Source organism: Ochotona princeps, chromosome 16 (assembly GCF_030435755.1).
Source record: "Ochotona princeps isolate mOchPri1 chromosome 16, mOchPri1.hap1, whole genome shotgun sequence".
Taxonomy (NCBI): domain Eukaryota; kingdom Metazoa; phylum Chordata; class Mammalia; order Lagomorpha; family Ochotonidae; genus Ochotona; species Ochotona princeps.
The window spans coordinates 9,706,581-9,730,050 of record NC_080847.1 but is presented as its reverse complement, the minus strand read 5'-3'; the positions used below and the strand labels follow the sequence as shown (position 1 = coordinate 9,730,050).

The 23,470-nt window shown below is 47.4% G+C and overlaps 1 protein-coding gene across 3 annotated transcripts in view; it reads left to right on the top strand.

Annotated features, from left to right (window-relative positions):
* Positions 1-23,470, top strand: part of PDPR (pyruvate dehydrogenase phosphatase regulatory subunit) — a 46,830-nt gene that overhangs the window by 22,006 nt on the left and 1,354 nt on the right. For 2 of the 3 annotated variants that reach the window (XM_058674995.1, XM_004584026.3), the window contains exons 3-17: positions 1,469-1,602; positions 7,963-8,044; positions 8,139-8,302; positions 9,312-9,433; positions 10,765-10,882; positions 11,552-11,701; positions 13,732-13,924; positions 16,989-17,113; positions 18,826-18,981; positions 19,177-19,310; positions 20,128-20,276; positions 20,682-20,794; positions 21,662-21,756; positions 22,205-22,294; positions 22,867-23,049. In XM_058674995.1, coding sequence (XP_058530978.1) covers positions 1,469-1,602; positions 7,963-8,044; positions 8,139-8,302; positions 9,312-9,433; positions 10,765-10,882; positions 11,552-11,701; positions 13,732-13,924; positions 16,989-17,113; positions 18,826-18,981; positions 19,177-19,310; positions 20,128-20,276; positions 20,682-20,794; positions 21,662-21,756; positions 22,205-22,294; positions 22,867-23,049 — 2,008 coding nt within the window. Of the gene's footprint in view, positions 1-1,468; positions 1,603-7,962; positions 8,045-8,138; positions 8,303-9,311; positions 9,434-10,764; positions 10,883-11,551; positions 11,702-13,731; positions 13,925-16,988; positions 17,114-18,825; positions 18,982-19,176; positions 19,311-20,127; positions 20,277-20,681; positions 20,795-21,661; positions 21,757-22,204; positions 22,295-22,866; positions 23,050-23,470 lie in introns of those variants that run through there. The other variant, XM_058674996.1, reaches the window with a different exon arrangement.

Below are 23,470 nucleotides of genomic sequence, written 5' to 3'. Positions count from 1 at the left end.
TAAGGATGTGATCTTCATTGGCATGTGACTGAGCTGCATTCTGTAATCATATAGGATTCTTTATTTCTCTTGCATTCAGGATAGTATCCTATTGATGGTTAATCTTAATGTTGCCCGGCGGCATGAGAAGAGTCAAAGTGAAATCTCTCTCTCTCGCTCTCTTTAGAAAAGTACATTTATTTCAAGGCAGAGTTACAGAGAGACAGAGATCCTCCATGTATTGCTTCACTCTCCTAATGACTGCAAACAGCCTAGATCCAGGAACGCTGAACTCCCGTCTGGGTCTCCCGCATGGATGACAGAAGTTTACACACGTTGGCCATAGTCCACTGCTCTCCCAGATGCGTTGGTGTTGAGCTAGATCAGAAGTGGAGCAAGTGGGAGTTAACCCAGTTAAGGTGGTGGCTAACCCACTGCTCCACGATAGTGGTCCCAAGGTGAAATCTCTTATGCTTTGTTTGGTAATGCATAATAATGTCTTGTTAGTGAGGTGGCTGATATAACAAAGCAAGAACTGTCATTGAAGGATATATTTATTTTATTTTGTTTTGTTTTTGTGTTGTTGTGGCCGTTTAGCAGCTTAAATCCTGTGGCTTGTGAGTTTTCTCTGTAAACTGAAGGGAAGCTGGCTACATTCTCCCATTAGTTTTTTTTTTAAACTATTCTAGACTTAAAGGAAAATTGAGCTCCCTTCTACCCTGCACCTGTCAAAAAACATCTTTTATTATTATGAATCTTGCAATTAATGAACCAACATTTATGTATTAGTATTATCCACATTTTAGAATTAATTAGCATTAACCTGGGTTCGACAGGTGTTTCTGCCTCCTGACTCCGTCTTCCTGCCAATGTGAACTCGTCGAGTTTTGTTTTGGTTTTATTTTCCTGGTAACTATAATCCGTTTGACCTGTCACTGGGGCACTGCATTACTCTTGCTTTCTTTCTCTTTCTTACTCTCTCTCTCTCTCTTTTTAAAATTTATTTATTTATTTTTGTTAGAAAGATTTACAGAGAGAAGCAGAGACAGAGACAAAGATCTTGCATTTGCTGGTTCACTCTCCAAGTGGCTGCAACAGCCCGAGCTGAGCCAGTCTGAAGCTAGGAGCCGGGAACTTCTTCCTGGTCTCCACGAAGGTGCAGGGTCCCAGAGCTTTGGGCCGTCCTTGAGTGTTTTCCCAGGCCACAGGCAGGGAGGTAGAAGGGAAGTAGAGCAGCTGGGACATGAACTGGCACCCATATGGGATCCCAGCACATGCAAGGTGATGATTTAGCCTCTAGGCTATCGCACTGGGCCCTCTCACTTTTTCTTGATTGCATGGCATTCCATTTTATAGGTGGACTTCAAACTTTTAAATCAGTGGACAGTCAGATTGTTTGCATTTTTTGATACTATGATAATATAATGAGGGGCTCTGAACTGGTTGTATGCACGAGTATATCTGACAGCATTTTGCATCCATTCTGCAGGCTGGCTGCAGGCTCCACACGGTTCTGTGCTGGCATCCTGAGTACTGCCAGGCACCTGACCATTGAACAGAAGATGGCGGACTATTCCAACAAACTCTACCAACAGTTAGAACAAGAAACAGGGATCCGGACAGGTAAGCAGGCCATGTACTGGTTTTACTCAGTATTGCATCTGGTCCTGTACCAGATTTGACCAGGGATTTGATAACTAAGACTTGGATTTTGGTCCTGGCTCTGCTTCTGCTAGGTGTTACCTCAGGCAGCTCCCTTAGTTTGCTGAGCTATCCCCAGTTTCTTGATAAAATGAGGGGATTTGGTCAGATGCTGTAATTCTTGTTATTTGAACTGACACATTATTAAAAATAACAAACGTGGCAATTGGACAGAGAGGAGAAAAATATAGGTGTTTGACAGTTAAATTATTGCTTAACTCACTCAACTTCACCAGTTACTATCAAGTATATATCTGATTATAAAGCATTTATTTAATATTTCTTATCTGTGTAATTAGAGGGAAAGCTAAGTAGTACTGGAGTAAGTAGAAACAGTGGGAAGAACGTGAAAATTGGTCTTCAGCTTAACCCCATGCAATAGCAAGGTGGAAGAGAGCCTACCAATCTGTTACATGGTCATGAGTTAAACTACTCACTCACCTCACCCTTAACGACATCATTGAAGCAACATGTGGTTGACCATGGCCAGGCTTCCTGTGACAGGTGAGGGCTACTGTGTAAACATAGTAGAAGTACTTCTCCACCATCTCTGGCTTTCCTGACAGAAAATGCCTCTACATGTGGGTGTGTGGAGACAGATCCTTTTAGTTAGAGTGAATTTGGTGGCAGTAGCTGCTTAAATCCAGAGGTGACTAGAATTCAGGTTAGAAGAAACTCCCCAGAAAGGGACTTTGTTGGCAAGGCTGACTCCAGTGTCTGTGCTCCTGTGAGCTGTGTGTTGCTCCACTGGTTGGATTTCAGAGGAATCAAGATTGTAGGCTGCTTTTCTATAAAGTTGGCCCAGCCTTAGTGGTGGGTCACAGTCTGGAACTCCTCACTTGGCCTCTGTGTTGCTGTGGAGCATGGCTGAGTTGAATGTGGAAGCAGTAGACGAGACAGACAAGGGCATCTGGGGGAATCAGAACCTACCAGCTCCCTGGTAGTTGAGCAGAGACAGTGGAAGATGGCTTAGTGCTTCAGCCATGGAGATGTCTCTGACCAGTGTGGTGTGCGTGTGTGCATCACTATGATACTTTTATTCACGGCATTGCTTTTCCTTCATTGAATAAAGATGAATTGATATGCACAATCTAGAGTTAGAAGAGTGCTGCATGCCAGTCCTCTGAAAATAACCCATTCAGGTAGAATGTGTGTTAGTGACTTCTTAGTGGAAGTACTGGGTCATGTTGGTTCCACAGCCCTTGAACTCACCTAGCATGAATTTCTGACATGCTTCCATTTCTGTATGATAGTTTTTTTTTAAGATTTATTTATATTTTTATTGCAAAGTCAGATATACACAGAGGAGGAGAGACAGAGAGGAAGATCTTCCGTCCAATGGTTCACTCCCCAAGTGACCACAACGGCTGGTACTGTGCCACTCTGAAGCCAGGAACCCAGGAATCTCCTCCAGGTCTCCCACGCAGGTGCAGGGTCCCAAGGCCTTGGGCTGTCCTTGACTACTTTCCCAGGTCACAAGCAGGATGGGAAGTGGAGCTGCCAGGATTAGAACCTGCGCCCATATGGGATCCTGGCGCATTCAAGGCGAGGACTTTAGCTGCTAGGCCACCGTGCTGGGCCCATGATAGTTTTTCAAGTGAATGGAATATATGTTCATCTAAATATGTTCGTTTAAAAGTTTTAGCAGAGACAGAGTGGCAGGTCCCAGATAGACAGTACAGGAACAGGGTGGATTTCATAGCACAGTCCACCTCCTAGAGCCAAATTAGGCGCTATTTTGCTTAAGGAGGCAAGGGCTAGGGGGCAGGACTGCGCATGCATTGAGCTGGGAGTGAACTCATTTCTGGCTCCGTGAACTGCAACAGTGTGGCATCCTACAGGTTCTTGGTAGCCCTCAGACCTGACAGCCAGCAGATCTAGAACTTTAGTAGTGGCACATCAGGTGCCATTTCTTACAGTATGGCAAGGAATTTAAGCCTGCAGGGGACAATAGTGAGCTGCGCATGTGCTGAGTTCGGTGAGAACTCATTGAGCTCAGTGGATTGCACTGGTCCCACAGGAAAATTATACCGACTACGGCATCATACGGGTCAAAATAGGTCCATGTGGCCATCAGACCTAACAGCCAACAGCTTCTGGCAAGATCAGCACCACTAACAACTTAGCTATATAGGACTTCTGGTGTCTCCCTAATGCTGGGACCTGCTGCAGCTGGAAGCAGGAGAAAGATTGTACAGACAACGGTGCAGCCTCAGCATGGTATAATAGGAGGTGGAGACTGGTGAGCCAGGAGCTGGGGCTATGGAGACCATGGTGGAAATCTAACATAAGAACCCAGACCTGGAACGCGCTAGAGGGAGTGGCACAAGTGACTGCAAACAAAGAGCTGTGTACCAACTGCGGTAAGTCAAATTGAACTGTAGACTTGTGGATGACACAGCTTAGAAACCTGCCGCAAAGAGAAGACACTGCCAACCAAAAGTAAATGACCAAGAGCAAAAGAAGAGACAGAAGAACAATAAATATTACTGAAGACTCCCCTGCAAAGGAGCAAAACCTTTTGCCAACTTCAGAGTTAACTGAGGAAGACCTCAAGAAAATGGGGGATGCAGAATTCAAAGCACTTGTTATAAAACTTATCAACAACGAGAAGCACGTAAAGCAGGCATTCAAGGAATTCAAGGAATATGTCACACTGGAAATGAATCAAATGAAAGCTGATACATCAGAAATGAGGAATACAGTGAAGCAGATTAAAGGTACAGTGGAGAGTCTCCAAAATAGAATGAAGGGAGGCAGAGCCTGGTGCGATAGCATAGTGGTTAAAGTCCTCGCCTTGAACGCGCCGGGATCCCATATTCGCACCAGGATCCCATATGGGCGGGCGCCGGTTCTAATCCCAGCGGCCCTGCTTTCCATCCAGCTCCCTGCTTGTGGCCTGGGAAAGCAGTCGAGGACGGCCCAATGCTTTGGGACCCTGCACCTGCGTGGGAGACCCGGAAGAGGTTCCTGGTTCCCGGCTTCAGATCTGTGCAGCACCGGCCGTTGCGGCTTACTTGGGGAGTGAACCATTGGACGGAAGATCTTCCTCTCTGTCTCTCCTCTTCACTGTATATCCGACTTCGTAATAAAAATAAATAAATCTTTAAAAAAGCATTCAAGAATTGAAAGACACTATTAAAAGGCCAAACATAAAAGAGTTATGGGGGTTCCACAAGGTGCAAAAAGAGAAGCTTGGTTTACAAATGTATTTAATGAAATAATAAGGAAAAATTTTCCTAATCTAGAGAAAGAATTGTGAAACAACATCTAGGAAAGGCATAGAACTCCCAGCAGGCTTGACCAAAAGCGATCTTCACCAAAAAACGTGATAATCAAGCTCTCTTTAATAGAACATAAGGGGCCTGGCACGATAGCATAGTGGTTAAAGTCCTCGCCTTGCATGCGCTGGGATCCCATATGGGCGCCGGTTCTAATCCCGGCAGCTCCACTTCCCATCAGCTCCCTGCCTGTGGCCTGGGAAAGCAGTCGAGGACGGCCCCAAGCCCTGGGACCCTGCACCCGTGTCGGAGACCCGGAAGAGCTCCTGGCTCCTGGCTTTGGAATTTTTCAGCTCCAGCCGTTGCGGCCGCTTGGAGAGTGATCCATCGGATGAAAGATCTTCTTCTCTGTCTCTCCTCCTGTCTGAATATCAGCCTCTCCAAAAAATAAATAAATAAATAAATCTTAAAAAAAATAGAACATAAGGAAAACATCCTTAAATGTGCACGTGAAAAAAAAAATCAACTGACATATAAAGGAATGCCAATTACACTCACAGGAGACCTCTCACGGGAAACTACAGGCCAGAAGAGAATGGAGTGATATATTCCAGATTCTAAAAGCAAAAATTTGTCAGCCCAGGATCAAGTACCCAGCAAAGTTTTCCTTTGTCTGTGAAAATGAAACACTTCTGATTAAATTCTTCAATGACTCATAGACCCTACAGAAGCATCATTTTCTTCAAGAAGGTTCTTGATTTTCTTTTCCATTTCTTTAGCGACACATTAGTCATTCAGTAGCATGTTATTTAACTTCATGGTGTTGTTAATTTGTTTTTTTTTTTCTTCCTGTTGTTGATTTTGTTTTGTGGCTTTTCATTTAAGGGGATGTAGAGTAACTGTGAAATGGAAACTATCATATCCAGGTGTGAGGATACAGTGCAGTATGCTCTACTTCCAGACAAAGATGGACTCCCAATGAAACTGTTTACTCTGTCTTGACAATAGAATGCTGGACTCTGCCATTGTCCATGCCCACAATGATGGACTTATGACTGTGTATGGGGAACTGTACTGTGGTAATGATATAGGGGAACTCGGTGGGGGGGGGAGGAATTGGGGAGGGGATTAGGGAAATCCTAGGGTCTTTGGAACTGTATCATAAAATGATAATAAAAAGTAAAAAAAAAAAGTTAACAGATTTAGCAGTTACATTCACTTTGGATTTGTTACTCAGCATAACCGTCTACTGCCTGTCATCCATGCAATGCCAGGACTTAAGACAGAAGCCTCTGAAGTCATCTTGAGCTCTTAGTTACTTTTGAAAATGATTTATTTGGTGTGGAGGCACCACTTTTCTTTCCTCTTTTCTAAGAGTTGCTGATTTGAAAGGTGTATTAGAGAGGGAGAGACAGTTCTTCCATCTGCTAGTTCACTCACCACGTGGCCATAGCCACTGCAGCTGGACTGGTCTGGAACCAGGCGCTTCTTCCAAGCTTCCCACCTGGGTGCAGGGGACGAGAACTTAGCCCATCTTCTGCTGCTTTCCTGAGTGCACTAGCAGGGAACTGGATCGGAAGTGGGATGGTTGGGACTAGAACTGATGCTCATACAGGATGCCAGCCTGGCTGGTGTGGCTTTACCCACTGTGCCAAACCTGAATCTTTGCATTTGAGAGACTTGCTGATCCAGTGGAGCAGTTGTTACAGGTCAGGCAGGTTGCTTGCCCACAGCAGGAGCTTGCATGGGCTGGCTGGGACAGGAAGGCATTTGTTGGAAGCACACCGAGAGCCACGGGCTTGGCAGAAAACTCCCCCGTGGAGGGCCAGGAGGCCAAGATGCTGCTGCCCCTGAGAGCAGGGGTCTGTAGCCACTCAGCTCCTCTCTCAAAGCCAGTGTTTGAGGAGAGACCTGGGGACTGAGCTTAGGTCACGTGCCCACTGGCTAGGATTTCCCTCCCCAAGAATAGAAAGAGGGAGGGGGCCAATGCCTGTGGTGTCAGCATCCCTTATGGACGTCAGTGTGAGTCCCAGCTGCTCCACTTTTGATCCAGCTCACTGCTAATGTGTCTGAGAAAGCAGCAGAGGGCTCCAGCGCTGGCCTGGGACTCCACGAGAGCAGAGCAGTGTCTGGCTCTGATCCAGCTCCCTGCAAATGTGCCTGGGAAGACTGTAGTGGATGGCCCAAGGGCTTGATCTCCTGCACCCACCTGGGAGACCCCAAAGAAGCTTCTGGCTCCTGGTTTCACCTGGCATAGTCCCAGCCATTCAGCATTTTGGGAGTGAAGCAGCAGATGAAAGGCCTCTTTTTCTGTCCCTCCCCTGGCCCTGAATCTGCCTTTCAAATAAAATTTAAAAAATGTAAAAATAATTAAAATTAGGGGCTGGTGCTATGGTGTAGTACTCTAAGCTTTGGCCTGTGGCACTGGCATCCTATATGGGCATCAGTTTGTGTCCCAGCTGTTCTACTTTCAGTCCAGCTGCCTGTTTATGGCCTGAGAAAATAGCAGGCCTTGGGCTATGCACCCAAATGGACCCAGGAAGAAACTTCTGGCTCCTGGCTTTGGATCTGCTCAGTTCCGCTCATTATGGCCACTCAGAGAGCTAGACGATCTTTGTTTTTTCTCTCTCCCCCTTTTTCTCTGTAACTCTGCCTTTCAAATAAAAAAATTTTAAAAAATCTTTTTAAAATAGTTAAAATTAAAACAAGGAAAGGTGAGATCTTCTAAAAGGTATGAAACGTAGATATGGACTCGCCCCCCCCCCCCCCAGATTTTTTCAACACAGTGTCCTTTTTATAATGATGTGTGTTGGAATGTCATTTGATTCTCACAAAAGTACAGAGTTAGAAGGGCTGGCGAGGGAATGGAGGTGTGGCTGTATCATCGGACACTGAGTTTTCATTGCTCCAAACAAGCTCGCTGTTTGCTTGCCAAGGACACGAGTGGCAGACCCATGATTCAGGACAAGTCTTCCAACCTTCCAAACACAGCCTGTGTGTTTCTTGCCTTTTCACCCTAGTTTGGTCTGTTTGTCTCACTCATAACTGTTTTTTCTTACAGGTTATGTGAGGACAGGCTCAATCTCTTTGGCCCAAACCCAGGACCGGCTGATCTCCCTGAAGCGCATCAATTCAAGGCTGAAGTATGTAAGAAGGCTAGACGCCTGTCCCGACTTGGCCAGCTGACCTCTGCCAGAGAGTCGGAGAAGGTCACTGTCCCCTTGTGTTCTGTGGCAGTGTCATAGGCATCCCTTCGGAGATCATCTCCCCTAAGACCGTGGCGGAGCTGCACCCTCTGCTCAACGTGCACGACCTGGTGGGCGCCCTGCACGTGCCTGAGGACGCGGTGCTGTCCTCTGCGGATGTGGCTTTGGCCCTGGCAAGTGCCGCCTCCCAGAACGGTGAGCAGGAGGCTGCGTCATCTTCACACAGGTTGGAAAGGGCTAAGGAGGAGGGGATGTGAACTCAAGGTTAGAAAAATTACTGATGAGTGCATTTCGCTTCTGTTTGGGAACACCAGGTTTAGGATTTAGAAATGCAGTATCTGTTCAGTAGTTGTCTTCAAGACAATATTGTTTTTTATTTTTAAAGAGCTAAGGAGCTGCTTTTACTTCTAATTAATACACATCAGACTTTAATGAGTATTTTTCTGTGCTACAAAACTTAAGGTGCTCCAAAGTTAGAACACAGCTTGGAGATTTAATGTACAATTTGAATGTTTGAATCAATGAGGGAAAACATGTTTGGTATTCATGTATTTTGGATTTACTTGATTCTTTTTTTTTTTTGAAAGATTTATTTATTTTTATTACAAAGTCAGATATACAGAGAGGAGGAGAGACAGAGAGGAAGATCTTCTGTCTGATGATTCACTCCCCAAGTGAGTGCAATGGCCGGTGCTGCGCCGATCCGAAGTCAGGAGCCAGGAACTTCCTCCAGGTCTCCCACACGGGTGCAGGGTCCCAAGAGACCTGGAAAATTCCAGAGTCCCAAGGCTCTGGGCCGTTCTCAGCTGCTTTCCTAGGCTACAAGCAGGGAGCTGGATGGGAAGTGGAGCTGCCGGGATTAGAACCGGCAACCATCTGGGATCCCAGCGCGTTCAAGGCGAGGACTTTAGCCACTAGGCCACCGTGCCGGGCCCCCTTACTTGGTTCTTAATATAGGAACTGGCCCCTCCTGGCCTCGTGCTGTATGATTCCTACAAGTTTAATTGTTGTGTGCTAGAGTACACAGTTGGCCTGCAGGTTTCTATCTTGGATAGGCCCTGTGCGGTCTGAGGATGTGGGTTCTAGGAGTTCTGTGTTTTTGTAAATGAAAGCATTGATGTGTTTTTCCTTTGTGTGGACAATCTGCTTCAGGTGTGTTGGTTTAGGAGCATTCGATGATATTTTAACTGTCACCTTCTAACAGGTGTTCAGATTTATGATCGGACAAGTGTTCTTCACGTTATGGTCAAAAAAGGTCAAGTTACTGGTGTGGAAACGGATAAAGGACAGATCGAATGCCAGTATTTTGTCAACTGTGCTGGTCAGGTAGGGTGGCAACAATCATGGGTTCTGCTTTTATCTTGTTTAACGTGGATGGTTGGTAGAGGTCTGGAAAATTCCAGGTTCTTGTGCTGTAGGTCAGAAGCTGCACGTGTTCCTTGAAGAGGAATCCTTGACCTTTGTCCTCGGAGCTGAGAGCATTGGTGTTGTCTGGGCCAGGAAGGCCAGCTGGCTGTCAGGCCTTGGTCTGATCCATGGTGGGGCCTGACTGTTGTATTGCACGCTATAGCCTGGTGCCACAGCAGCTGATCGTCTCAGGCTGGGATTCCCTTTCAGAGAGCTAAGCCACGTTACTTATGGTGTCTTGGTCCCTGGCCTTCTATTCTACAGTGTTTATTTTATTTTATTTTTTAAAGATTTATTTTTATTACAAAGTCAGATATACACAAAGGAGGAGAGACAGAGAGGAAGATCTTCTGTCCGATGATTCACTCCCCAAGTGAGCCGCAACGGGCTGATGCGCGCCGATCCAATGCCGGGAACCAGGAACCTCTTCCAGGTCTCCCACGCGGGTGCAGGGTCCCAAAGCTTTGGGTTGTCCTCGACTGCTTTCCCAGGCCACCAGCAGGGAGCTGGATGGCAAGTGGAGCTGCCGGGATTAGAACCGGCGCCCATATGGGATCCCGGTGTGTTCAAGGCGAGGACTTTAGCCGCTAGGCCACGCCGCTGGACCCATACAGTGTTTATTTTAAAGATACACCTTTTTACTTGAAAGTCAATATTACTGAGAAAGAGAGGAACAGACTGAAAGGAAGAACTTCATCCACTGAATCACTCCCCAAGTGGCTGCTACAGTAGCACTGGGCCTTTCTGAAGCTGAGAGCCCGGAGCTTCTTTCAGGTCTCCCATTTGGGTGCAGGGGCCCAAGGACCTGAGCCGTGCTCTGCTGCTTTCCCAGGCCACTAGTAGTGAGCAGATGGCAAGTGGAGCAGCCAGGACACACACGTGTGCCACAGATTAGCTCGCTGTGCCAGCCCTGCCCCTCTGCAGTCTTGAGATGACCTAGGGAATAGGTTTGTAGTTCACTTAGTGATTAGTATGGGGTTTGTGGTTGAGGACAGACATCTTATTAAAAGGGCCTTCTTTGACCTGCTGGTAGGTCTGTCTTTTGCTCACCATCATGTTTATTTTAGACAGCATATTGTTGCCTCTGATCCATTTTCTTGATGAATGCAAGCTGAAACTTGGCTTCCTACCACCACCAGTGTAGCAGGAGTGCACAGAAACCACTTGAATTTCAACATTTTAAGAGGCTCAACGGCTCATTTGTGTTTCTGTTCCTTTTCTCACCCAAAAATAAATCTGTCCCTTTGTAGTGGGCCTACGAGCTGGGTCTGTCCAACGAGGAGCCGGTTAGCATTCCGTTACACGCCTGCGAACACTTCTACCTACTGACGCGCCCCTGGGAGAGCCCTCTGCCAAGCAGCACGCCAAGTGAGGACTTGGGCCTTGTTCTCTGTCTCGCTGCCACTCTCCATCCTCTGTCGAGGAAGGCTTCCTACCAAGGACAGGCTGGGTCTGGAAGCATGGTACAGGGAGGTGGCCCCAGTTGATACTCTTCATTAGGAAATCTATATGAAGGATGGCCACAGTAGGCTTTTCATTAAGCAGGGATTTTTTTTTTTTTCAAACTGACTGTTACAGGTCACTGAAAATATTATTTGGGATATAAAGTGGGAGTTTTTAATTTGAATGCTATAAATTACAGAACTATCAAGCTGGTGGCTCCCATGCTGTGGGAGTGGGTATGATGGCGTTTGGGAGGTCTTGAGGTCTGGTGGTCCCTGCAGTCCCTGTCGTGGTGGACCCTGGCTGGCACAGGGGCAGGCCATGTGGTTTGGTCGTCAGGACTTGTCAGGGTTTCAGCACCCGGTTGGGCTGGAGCATTTACAGAAGCAGCCTGGGCTTGGGAATCGGCGTGGGAAGCACTCCACAGGACTGCACAGCGGGTTAGAGTGTGATGACTGGCCGTCTCCCATGAGGCCTGTTTGTTAAAGCCACTGGTGCGTGTGGTTGGTTTCTTTCTCTATCCTTTCGGCAAACTGACCCGGTTTGACCACTCGTTTTTCTGTTCTGTTCCCCACTCCCTCATGTCTTTCTCAGCTGTTGTGGATGCTGATGGAAGAATTTACATTCGGAACTGGCAGGGTGGCATCTTGTCTGGAGGCTTTGAGAAGAACCCCAAGCCGATCTTCACTGAGGGCAAGAACCAGCTGGAGATCCAGAACCTACAGGAAGACTGGGATCACTTTGGTGTGTGAACCAGATTTTCACTGTTTGTCTTATATTTGCCTCAGTACTATATTTTTTAAAGCATTTAAGAAAAGGTTTCTGATGAAATTCCCACTTATCCTTAATGGACTTGCTTCTGTTTTTTTTTTTTTTTTTCTCTAAGATTTATTCATGTTTATTGGAAAGTCAGATATACAGAGAGTAGGTGAGACAGAGGGCAAGATCTTCTGTCTGTACATTCATTTCCTAAGTGGCCGCAACAGCCAGAACTGAGCTAATGCAAAGCCAGGAGCCTGGAGCTTCCTCTGGGTCTCCCATACAGGTGCAGGGTCCCAAGGCTTTGGGATGTCCTTGACTGCTTTTCCAGGGCACAGGCAGGGAGCTGGATTGGAAGCCAGGCCGCTGGGACACGAACTGGCCCTGCATGGGATCCCTGTGCATGCAAGACAAGGACTTTAGCCACTAGGCTACTGCGCCGGGCCGGCTTCTGTTTTATTAAAGCAAGCTCTTATGAGAGATCTAAAAATTGTCCGAGTGGATTGGAAGTATGATGGCTGCAGGCTGGTCATACCTGTCAGCATGCTGCCACTGGGCTGTCCCAATTGGGGAACACAAGTCCAGGGCCCAACTCTGCAGCCTGGAGATTCCCCTGTCCTGTGTGACTCCTTTAAATCCTGGGGTCTAAAGAGGTTTCCTTTATAGGCTTGGTGTGGTAGCCTAGCAGCTAAAGTTCTTGCCCTGCACACACCGGAATCCCATATGGGCACCAGTTCTAATCCCGGCAGCTCCACTTCCCATCCAGCTCCCTGCTTGTGGCCTGGGAAAGCAGTCGAGGACGGCCCAAAGCCTTGGGACCCTGCACCTGCGTGGGAGACCCGGAAGAGGTTCCTGGCTTCAGATGAGCTCCTCGTCTCTGTATATCTGATTTTCCAATCAAAATAAAATCAATCAAAATAAATCCAACCAAAATAAAATAAAATAAACCTTAAAAAACAACAACAAAAAAGGTTTCCTTTCCTCCTCCTCCTTCCCTTTCTCCTTTCCTTTGCTGTTTTGTATTTGAAAAGCAGAGTTTGGGAGAGACAGAGATCTCTTCCATCTGCTGGTCTCCCACCTGGGTACGTGGGCACCTGGGCGCAGGCCCTCGGGCCATCTCCCATGGCTCTCGCAGGTGTGTTACAAGGAGCTGGATCAGAGGTGGAGCAGCCAAGATTCAATCCAGCACCCGTAAGGGATTCTTGCATTACAGGCAGTAGTTTAATTGGCTATGCCACAATATCTAAGAGTTTTTTTTTTTTAAAGATTTATTTATTTTATTACAAAGTCAGATATACAGAGAGGAGGAGAGACAGAGAGGAAGATCTTCCGTCCGATGACTCACTCCCCAAGTGAGCCGCAATGGCCGGTGCTGCTCCGATCCGATGCTGGGAACCTGGAACCTCTTCTGGGTCTCCCATGCGGGTGCAGGATCCCAAAGCTTTGGGCCATCCTTGACTGCTTTCCCAGGCCACAAGCAGGGAGCTGGATGGGAAGTGGAGCTGCCGGGATTAGAACCGGCACCCATCTGGGATCCCACCGCATTCAAGGCGAGGACTTTAGCCGCTTGGCCATGCCGCCGGGCCCAAGAGTTTGTTTTGTTTCTCAGCCTTTCTGCCAAGCTTTCTACTTTCTGATAAAAATTACAGTTAACTCTTTTTCAAAATATCTTTCAAGAAATTGAAAAAAATTTTTTTTAGGTGGAGAGGAAGGTTCCATCTACAGTTCACTCTCCAAGTGCCTGCAAAGGCCGGGCGTGGGCTGTGGCCAGGGCTGCTGTGAGGATATCAAGGGCCCAGTGCCTTGCAGTCTTCTGCGGCCTGCCAGGGTCTGCATTAGTGGAGTCAGGAGCCGGAGCTGGGGCTTGAACTTAAGTGCTCTGCTGTGGGAGGAACACGTTTTCTCTGTTGGGTTACATGCCTTTTCTTTCCAAAGATTTCTGCAAGAAGGGAGCAAAGAAGATGAAGGGATTGAAAGTTGAACTCCCTGAAGGTGGGTTTGTTTCTGTTGCTTAGAGCCGCTGCTGAGTTCCCTCCTACGCAGGATGCCCCGTCTGGAGACTCTGGAAATCATGAAGTTGGTGAACTGCCCTGAAACCTTCACCCCAGACATGAGGTGCATCATGGGCGAGTCCCCAGTAGTGCAGGGCTACTTTGTCCTGGCAGGAATGAACTCGGCTGGCCTCTCATTCGGTGGAGGAGCTGGCAGGTAAGTCTTTGTCACTGTCATCTGTGCACATGCATCGGCTTGCGGAACTCCCTTTGAGACTCACACACTGCTGATGTGTAGTACATCTGATCCAGTGGGATGGTAACAGTAGATGCATGTAGTTAGAGAATTGTCCCCTTCAAATTAATCATCCTGGGAGCTTTGCCTGTATCCCACATTGTGCCCAACACTTTGGGCCTCCTCTTTGGGAGTTAGTCACAGAGCCGTGGGAAATCTTTCTCCTTGGTCTTTGATGTTTGTGCCAGAGTTCAGACGTGGCAAAGTGTGGCCAGGAAGGTAGGTGCTCCAACTCGGTAATACCAGGGGCTTTTGTTTTTAAAATTAGGTACTATTTACAGTAGTTCCTTTAGACTGTTTACAGTGAAATCAGCTAGTCAGTGTGATGGTCATGCTCGTCGGGACAGATGTATAGCAGTGGTTGCCAGGGATGGGGAGAGGAGTGGAAAGTTGTTTTTTTTTAATGTCTTTGAAAGGCAGAGTTAGAGATCTTCCACAGGCTGGAGGAATGGCCATAATTCCTGGGACTAGGCCTCAGCAAAGCCAGAAGTTTCCTCCAAGTCTCCCTTGTGGTTGCAAGGGCCCAAGCACCTGAGCCATCTGACGCTGCTTTCCCAGGCACATTATCAGAGAGCTGGATCAGAAGTGGAGCAGCAGGGACTTGAAACAGGGGCCACATGGGATGCCACCACTGTAGGCAGCACCTTAACCAGCTGTGCCACAGTGCCCACCACAAGCCAGTGTTTCAGTTTGTTTTTTTAAAGATTCATTTACTTATTTGAAAATCTGAGTTACACAGAGAGTAACAGATCTTCTATCCACTGGTTCGTTGTCCAAATGGTTGCAATGTCTGGATCTGGGCTGATCCAAAGCTAAGAGTCTGGAGCTTGTTTTGGATCTCCAACGTGGGTGCAGGGGCCCAAGCACTTGGACAGTCTTCCATTGCTTTCTAAGGCACATGATCAGGGAGCTGGATTGGAAATGGAGCAGCAAGGATTTGAACTGGCCCATATATGGGCATTCTAGGAGGCAGCTTTACAAGCTGTGCCACCACAACACCTAGAAGTCAGTTTGCAAGAGTTCTGGAGCTGGCAGGTGGTGATATTTCACAGCAGTGTGACTGTACCCATTGCCCCTGAGCTGTGCTTATAAAAACTGAGGAGGAGGGAGGTTTTGGTGTGGTAGTCTAGTGGCTAAATCCTTACCTTGCATGTGCTTCCGGGATCCCATATGGACACTGGTTGGTATCCCAGCTGCTCCGCTTCCCATCTAGCTCCCTACCTGTGGTCTGGGAAAGCAATCCAGGACAGACAAAGCTGGACCTACATTGGAGACCTGGAGGAAGCTGCTAGCTCCTGATCAGCTCAGCCCTGGCCATCGTGGTCACTTGGGGAGTGAACCAGTGAATGGAAGATCCCTCTCGCCCTCCTTCTCTGTAAATCTGACTTTCCAATAAAAATAAATAAATCTTTATTTAAAAAAAAGTGTGTTAAGCTACTGCCCACAGTGCTGCCATCCTGCATAAGCATTGGTTTGTGTCCCAGCTGGTCCACTTGTGATCTAACTCCCTGCTGTGTCCTGGGAAAGCAGCAGAGGATGACTCTCTGGACTCCTGCACCCACGTGGGATACCAATTTTGTGTTGGTGTCCAGGTTTGGATCTATCCTCAGCTATGGCTGGTGCAGCCATTGGGGAGTAAAGCAGCAAATGGAAGATCTGTCTCTCCTCTGTTCGTAACTCTGCCTCCTTTTTTTTTTTTTAAGGCCTTAGAGGCTTTTTAAAAAAGATTTTCTTTTCTTTTTTGAAAATTGAAGTTTACAGAGGAGAGAGACAAAGATATTCCATCTGTTGGTTCACTCCCCAAGTGACCACAACAACCGGACTTGAGCTGATCCGAAGCCAGGAGCTTCTTCCGGGTTTCCCAAATGGGTGCAGGGTCCTGATGCTTTGGGCCATCCTCTACTGGTTTGCCAGGCCATATGTAGGGAATTGAAAGTAGAGCAGCCAGGACATGAACCAGTGCCCACATGAGATCCTGGTGTGTGCAAGGTCAGGATTTAACCACTAGGCCATCATACAAAATGCCAAAAATAAAACTTTTGGGAAAAAAGTCTGGCCTAAAGATGTCATTCCATTGTGACTTTACAGAAGGAGCTCACCAGGTGTGTTAAGTTAAGGTATATTTGTTTTAATTTCTTTACACATGTGTACATGTATATGTGTGTATGTATTTGAAGATGCATTTATTTATTTAAAAGGCAGAGTTACAGAGATTTTTCCATCTCGGTTCACTCTGCAAATGGCTGCAAAGGTTGGAGCTGGGAGCTTCATTTGGGTCTGTCACATGGGTGCAGGGCAGAAATACTTGGGCCACATTCCGCTGCTTTTCTAGGCCACGATGAAGCATCTGGATAGGTGGTGGGTCAGCCAGGACTAGCAGGCAGTTGTTTACTTGCTGAGCCATTATGGTGGCCCTGAAGACTATATCTTTTTTTTTTTTTTTTGTCTTAAGATTTATTTATTTATAATTGAAAGGCAGATCTGAGACAGAGAAGAGACAGACAGGGAGACAGGTCTCCATCTGCTGGTTCACTCCTCAGATGGCTGCGATGGTCAGAGCTGAGCTGATTCAAAGCTGAGAACATGTAGAAACTTCCAAGTCTCCCATGTGGGTGCAGGGTCCCAAGGTTTTGGGCCATCTTCTCCTGCTTTCCCAGGCCATAAACCAGGAGCTAGATGGAGAGTGGATTAGCCAGGATATGAACCTGTGCCCACATGGGATGGTAGTGCCACAGGGCAGAGGATTAGCTTGCTGTACCACTGTACCAGCCCCCATAACCTAAACGTTTGTACAGTCTTAAACCTTAGTACAAAATCTCATAGTAATATTACGACAGTAGTACATGATCTTTGCTGATTTATTTCAGAAACATTAGGGAATTGACCAGCTGGTGACAACATGGGATCTGTTAATTCTGTGGTGTAGATTTGTAGAACATTGTTTATGTATTTCTGAGAGTAACATCTGACAGCTCTATCTAAATAGGTATCTTGCTGAATGGATGGTACATGGTTATCCCTCAGAAAATGTCTGGGAATTGGACTTGAAACGTTTTGGCGCTCTCCAGAGTAGCCGGACTTTTTTGCGCCACCGGGTCATGGAAGTCATGCGTAAGTACAGGTTTGTCACAGGTGCACCTCCTGGCCGACGTCCTTTGGTTTTTCTTGGGTCGTTCACAGGGGCAGCCTGTTCCTGAGCTCTCTAGTAACTGCGTTGAGTTGGGCTTGTGGTATTTGACTGTCCCAGGCTGAGTAAGGGAATCGGTATTCCCTTTGACCTGTATGGGTTCTTTTTCTCATTGGACCTTGTCGACATGGGCAAACAGGATGGTAGACTAGGTTGTGCAGGTGGTTGGCAGCAACTCGAGGTGCATGCTTAGCCATGCCGCCTTCCTGTCTGCCTGGAAGGATCCTGTCACCGTCAACTTTTACATGCCTCTGAGACCATTCCTTCTTTTCAAAAAGTCTGCCACATTATTTTCAAAAGCAGGCTTCTCTGAGTGACACACACCAGCATGTTGGAAATTCACTTTTCATAAACGTACCAGATATTCCTGCTTTTAAAAAAGGTTTGACAGGCAGAGACAGACACACTTAGACACAGAGATCGATTTTGCAGCTGCTAGTTCACTCCCAAGATGACAATAGCCCGGGCTAAAGACAGGTGCCAGGGACTCCGTCCAGACCCCTCAGCTGAGTGGCAGGGACTGTGGTTCTGATCCATTGTCTGCTTACTGGATGCATTAACTGACGGTTAATTTGAGTAACTGAAACTCAAACTGGCATTCCTGTCTGGGCTGTTACTGTCCTAAGCAGCAGTTTACCTTGCTGTACTACAACATTTTTGCCCCATTTCCTATTCCTGTTTCTTTCCCATCTTGAAGAGACTGGCCAGCAGGATGTTTAACTGCTAAGTTTCTTCAGTTTTAACAAATGTTTGTTTTGGTTAAAATGTTGACCTGTTCTAACTTTGGACTCCCCGGTCTATGGTCACTCTAGAACTTATATGCAACATCATTATGCCTGAGTTTCTTCATGGTGATAGGACACTCTTGGGTGCCCTCCCTGATTCTCCTAAAATGGAAGTTGCAGATGTCATGGAAAAGATAAACAGAAGTTAGAACACCAGGGGAGGAGGACCAGTGGCCACAGTGAAGGACTCAGTGTGGCTGCTGTCTTTGTCTTCCCACTCCTCATCCCTGTTGCTGGTTTGGGAGAAATGGTGTGAGGTCAGTTCTTCCCGTTGGTGGATTAGAACTCCCGTTCTTTCTGGTTGTTTCTACTTACTGCTGTTGCAGATTGGACATGAACAGAAATGAATCCTGACCCTAGCTAGGCTAGGTGAATGTCACTGGGACAATACAATGAGCCACAAATCAAAGTATGTTACATACCCTTCACCTGAGCAATGGGGTGAATGTGAGGACATGCCTGTAAGGCCCTGAAGCTGCAGCACCAGGGTGCTGCCTGCTGAGAACCAGGTGCCATGTGCAACACTGTTACACCCATGTCTTGCTAACACATGGCCTTCATCTGCTTTGGAGCTTAGAATTGTAGGACTCTGTTTCTGCGTGCTAATTGTGAAGTTGTAATTGTGATTAGAGACCAAAATCTGCTGATGATGTAGCTTTATAGAGGGATAAATGCCAGGTCTGGCAGTGTCGTCCGGTTTTCCTCTGCTTGTTAGCACTGGATAGTGTTTGATAAATGAGGCCACCCTGGCTGCCAATCAGGCTGTTCTGGATAGGAGCGACTCCAGAGTCTACTGGCTGTTAGATATACCTGCAGAATCTGTGCCTGATTGGTGTTCTTTTCTGTTGTAGCTCTGATATATGATCTCAAGGTCCCCCGCTGGGACTTCCAGACTGGGAGGCAGCTACGGACTTCTCCTCTCTATGACCGGCTGGATGCGCAGGGAGCCCGGTGGATGGAGAAACACGGGTTTGAGAGGCCAAAATACTTTGTTCCACCTGACAAGGGTAAGTTTTTGTTTTTTAAAATTCAAGTTTTGTTTTTGCTTTATTCTCCATGAGAGTTAATAGAACTTATTTGTAAATGTCAAAGGCTAGAATGTGTCCCTAGAATAACTTACAGAACCTGTGAGGCTGTCCCAGACCTCCTGGGGGATGCCTTAGGAAATCCCTTCCTTTTCCTCCACTTTGATTTTCCCACAGACCTGCTTGCCTTGGAGCAGAGCAAGACGTTCTATAAGCCAGACTGGTTTGACATCGTGGAGTCTGAAGTCAAGTGTTGTAAGGAAGCTGTGTGTGTAATTGACATGTCATCTTTCACCAAGTTTGAAATAACAGTAAGTATTTAGGAAATAGGCAGAAATTCCTATTTTGTATTCTTCCTATTGAATGCCTCTTTTTTTTTTGTTACTTCAAAACTGATTCTGGGAACTGTTGCTGTGGCATAGCAGGTAGGGTCTTCACTTACAGTTCTGATATCCAACATGGGCACTAATTTGAGTCCCAGCTGCTCCAGTTTGATCCAGCTCCCTGCTTACAGCCTAGGAAAGCAGCAGAGGATGGTCGAAGTGGTTGGGCCCCTGCACCCATGTGGGAGGATCCAGAGAAGGCTCTGGACCAACTAGTTCCAGCTATTTCAGCTCTCCCTCTAATCCTGTCATTTCAAATCTTTAAAAACAAAAACTGATTTTGTAAGAAATCTGTTAATTTTAGTGTTTGTCTATTCCGTATTATCTGTATATACTTCTTTTTATGACAAAGAGTAAGAGAGGAGAGGAGAGGTCTTCCATGTGCTGATCCACTCCTCAGATGTCTGCAACGCCCAAGGGCTAGGCTGGTCCGGTCCAAAGCCAGGAGTTTCTTCCAGTTCTCCCACGTGGATGCAGGGGTCCAAGACTTGGATCCTTCTCTGCTGATTTCCCAGGACATTAGCAGGCAGCTGGATGGGGAAGTGGAGCTGGCACCTGCATGCGGTGGTCACCACTGGTGGAAATTTACTGTGCTACACGATATTGCTGACCCATTTCTGGCTTTTAATCCTAACAGTCAGTGCCAGCTTCCTTAGAGCTGCTTACAGTGAAGTGGTGGCTGAGTTTCCTCATTCAAGGTGTGCTGTTCCCTTGTGCTTGCTCTACCCTGTTTCCTACCCTGCAGACCACCGGGGATCAGGGATTTGAAGTCCTGCAGTACCTCTTCTCCAATGACCTGGACGTGCCGGTGGGCCACATTGTGCACACTGGCATGCTCAATGAGGGTGGTGGCTATGAAAATGACTGCAGTATCGCCCGCCTCACCAAACGCAGGTGAGCTCAGGGCCCGGTCTGCTCTGTCCTCTGGTGCACCAGCTTCTCATGGGTACTTGGTGACCTAGGGTGTCTAGCGCATTCTCCAGGACAGTGATGACCCTGTAGACTGAGTTTCCTGAACTCAGTCATCTGCAGCCCTGATCCACACAAACCATGGGGGAATCCTGCACCCCCCCCCCCAATGCTAAAGCTACCTGCATGGGGGGACACGTCTCTAACAGGAAGTCTAATTTGTTATCACTCAGAGGACCCTCGGATTGTATTTTGTCCTTATGTTTTATCCTAAGATGCTGCTGCTGGTTCCCCTGAACTAAGCAGTCGTCTTCCAGTATCTAGAACAGGGTTGCTGTCTATTCCTTCTTGTTGCCTAGTTCTGATTATTCTGGGGGGTCTCACTTTCAGTTTCTTCATGATCTCTCCAACCGACCAGCAGGTCCACTGTTGGGCCTGGCTGAAGAAGCTCCTGCCCAAGGACAACAGCCTGAGTGTGGAGGACGTCACCTGGAAGTACACTGGTGAGCATCTTAAAGGGTCATGATTAGCATCAAAGTGGTCTCCTGTCACAGGAGTGTATTTCTAATACTCACATTTTTGGATAAGTGAGTTGGTGCATTGGTTTGTATTTCTGTTTCTTGCTGTATCCCCGAGAGCTGGCATGTAGGAACCCAAATCCCTGTTGATGAGTAACTACTTATTGTCTAGATGTTTTTTCAAATCCCACCCCCCCAACACACTTTTATGGAACACATAATTTTTAAGGATGGCTTGGTTTTCTGATGATCTCTTCCTCAGCAGTTCTCGGGGATCAGCCTCCACTTCCTCACTCCAGGCTTCACCCTCTGCTCCATCTGTGCCTCCCACCAGACCTGCCAGTTACCCACCAGCATGTACTCTCCCAGTCCCCTGTCAGACGGAAGCTGTGGTCTGCCTGTTTTGGGGTAGCTATCTGCAGCAGCAGGGCCCGGGGTAGCTGGGCAGCTGTCCTGCAGGGTCTGATTAGGATTGGGGCTTTTGGCATCCTGAAATCACACTGGGAGGAGGCAGAGAAGAGGAATGAGGCCCAGGGCAGTGGGGGTGAGGAGGGTAATGGCCAGACCAGGATGTGGCATTGACCACATGGGCCAGACTTGGTCTGATTACAACCTAACTGCATGGGGCCTCCAGAAGATTGTAGTCCTGCACACTGGGACAGGAAAAAGCCACCCAGGCGCTCACATGCCCAGCCAGTGGTCAGTACAGCTGACCTGGCAGCGGGGCTATATTTGCTAGTTGGTATTCTGCACACCCACGCCCAAGCAATAAACAGACGCTGCATGGGCTTACTGTCTGCTGGCTTAGCCATTACCTGGAGCAACCTGATGGCTCTCTATCTTCTCCTTTAGCCCTCAATCTGATCGGCCCTCGAGCTGTGGATGTGCTGTCTGAGTTGTCCTATGCCCCCATGTCTCCAGACCACTTCCCAAGTCTCTTTTGCAAGGTGGGTAATCCTGTGTTGGTTTTTTTTGTTTGTTTGATTCATTGGTATGCTCACATATATACTAAAATTGGAAAGAGACACACAGGTAGTTTGCTTCCTAAATGCTCATACTGTCTCAAGCCAAGAACCAGCTCTCCCTTGCACGTGGCAGGGGCCTGTTTGAACCATCCTCTGCTGCTTCCCAGGCACACAGCAGAGAGCTGGACTGGAAGTAGAGAAGCCAGGACTCAACCAGTGCTCTTATGCGATGCTGACATTATACCACAGTGCTTGACTTAAAGCTTTTTTTTTTAAACAGCATAAATATTTTATTCTTAACTGTCATGTAGTAATTAATTTCAGTTTGGCTAAAATTAGTAAAATGGTGATTTTCATGAGAAGAAATGTAAATACTTTCCTTCTGACAAGCCTACTCCCGGGCTCACCTCCCTGCTGCTTGTCCTTGCAGGAGATGAGCGTGGGCTACGCGAACGGGATCCGGGTGATGAGCATGACGCACACAGGGGAGCCGGGCTTCATGCTCTACATCCCCATAGAGGTGAGCGTGCTGTCTGTGGAGTTGTTTATTTAAAAACATTTTTCCCAAATTGACATACTTACATGAACTACAGACAGAAACAGAAAATTCAGTGGCATCTGACCAGTTGCTGCTGGCCACCACTGATGTTTGTACTGGTTGACCTCCAAAATAGTCACGATGGCCAGAGATTTTCTTGCAAGGGTCAGCCTGTCTACAGGGCCTAACCCGATGCCACTACTGCTGTTCCTCCGGCTGGCTTTGGGATATGCTGGACACACTGCTGCCCCAGGGCCGCCTTCCTCCGAGGCTCACAGTGCATCTTCCCTTTAAGGCATTGCTTCCACCGCAGAGGCAGGAGCCCAGAGCACACTGACCATGGCTGCGCTACATACTCACCCAGCCTATCTTCAGATGTTTTTCTAGGAAATAGCCCTTTATGCTATGTGTGCCCGTTTGTCATTTGATTTATGGTAGGGTTTTTGTTTGTCATGTAGAGTTTTACTGCCTGTCAATGCTAATAGTGTCATCTCTCAGCCTTCCAGACAGGACTGCATGTATAAGCCTAAACTTTCTTCTCTTCCTACCTGAAGTATGCTCTGCATGTATACAATGAAGTGATGAGTGTTGGACAGAAGTATGGGATCCGGAATGCTGGGTATTATGCTCTTCGCAGTCTCCGAATTGAGAAGTTTTTTGCCTTTTGGGGTCAGGATTTAAACACCCTCACCACACCTCTGGAATGTGGACGTGAGTCCCGGGTGAAATTAGAGAAGGTAAGATGTCTAATCTGCTCCAGTTCAGATCAGGGGAGGAGGGTGGCACACGATGAAGGCCTTGCCTGTGGAGAGCCATCATCTTCGTGTGAACACACAGCGGCTGTCTGCAGTGCTCTGCCTTCCAAAGCCCGAGAGCTTTCTAGGTCGACTCACCAGTCATCTTGCTGTTAGCTGCAGATAGAAAAAAATCCTCATTCAAGAGACTGTGGAGTAGACTGCCCAGCCCCTGCTAAGCTGTGGGGCGCACACTCCAGGGAAACCTCAGTGACTGGTACCACCCCCAGCTGTGTTGCGCTTTGCTCTTTCCACAACACAGTGTTGGCAGATGTTCCCTGTAGGTCAGATTACAGTGGTATTCTTTGAGCATGGGTAATATATAATTGACTTCAAAAAAGAGGAAAAATGTGCTCAGAGATAA